This window comes from Lipotes vexillifer, unplaced genomic scaffold (assembly GCF_000442215.2).
Source record: "Lipotes vexillifer unplaced genomic scaffold, Lipotes_vexillifer_v1.1 scaffold395, whole genome shotgun sequence".
NCBI lineage: Eukaryota > Metazoa > Chordata > Mammalia > Artiodactyla > Lipotidae > Lipotes > Lipotes vexillifer.
Window position 1 is genome coordinate 6,764,149 of NW_006797390.1, and position 747 is coordinate 6,764,895.

At 64.3% G+C, this 747-nt stretch overlaps 1 protein-coding gene across 2 annotated transcripts in view; it reads left to right on the forward strand.

Moving 5' to 3' along the window:
• DDX11 (DEAD/H-box helicase 11) overlaps positions 1–82 on the forward strand; it is a 27,310-nt gene extending 27,228 nt beyond the window's left edge. For both annotated transcript variants that reach the window (XM_007469463.1, XM_007469464.1), the window contains one exon: positions 53–82. In XM_007469463.1, coding sequence (XP_007469525.1) covers positions 53–82 — 30 coding nt within the window. The remainder of the gene's footprint in view (positions 1–52) is intronic.
• Positions 83–747: the final 665 nt, after the last annotated feature.

The following is a 747-nucleotide window of genomic DNA, read 5'->3' on the forward strand; positions in this document are numbered from 1 at the left end:
CACCCCCGCCCCCGCCCCCAGCCGGTGTCTCCCTGTCTTTCCCTCTCCGCAGTTTCATCGAGAGAAGTCTGGCTCTTCCTGACAGATGGCTGCACCACTGCCTGGTCACCAGGCCCTCCTTTCACCCCGCCCACTAGAAATGTTGTCTTGGGCCTGGTCTGCAGCGATCCTGCCTAAGAAGGTGAAGCCCAGGTGGCGAGCGCGGTAGCCCCCTTTTGGAATCAGTGGGCTGCCGGGACCTAGGAATAGGTGGAGAAGCCAACAGGAGAGAATGAGGCTGATCCTGAAGGAACAGTGCCCCGGCGTTCCCGGGTCCATCCCAGTTGCCCTCCCTGGAATTGAGCCTGTCTTCCCCTCGGGCACGGCCCGGGGTCCAGCTCCCTGACCTGATTCCCAGCCGGCCTTTGTGAGCGACTGTGGAGGCCGCAGCATCTCCGCCCTTGCTTGCTTCTCAGTATCCACATTCTTAGAAGTGAGGTGGGGCAGGCCCTCCCTCCCTCTCCTTTCTCACTAAAAGTAGCTGTTCTAGGCCTTTCACCCTCTCTCGGGGCTTCTGCTCACCCTAACCACCTTCTTGCTCTGAGTTGCTAAGAACTGCTCCCCACTCCCGCCCGCTGGCCCCGCTGGCCGCACGTCTTCCTGCAGGCCCGCTCCAGGCCCTGCAGGGGGATCAGCTTCCCAGCTTGGCTCCAGGTCCTCCCAGGCAGGGGCCCCCCTCCCCCCCCCCCCCCCCCCCCCCCCCCCCCC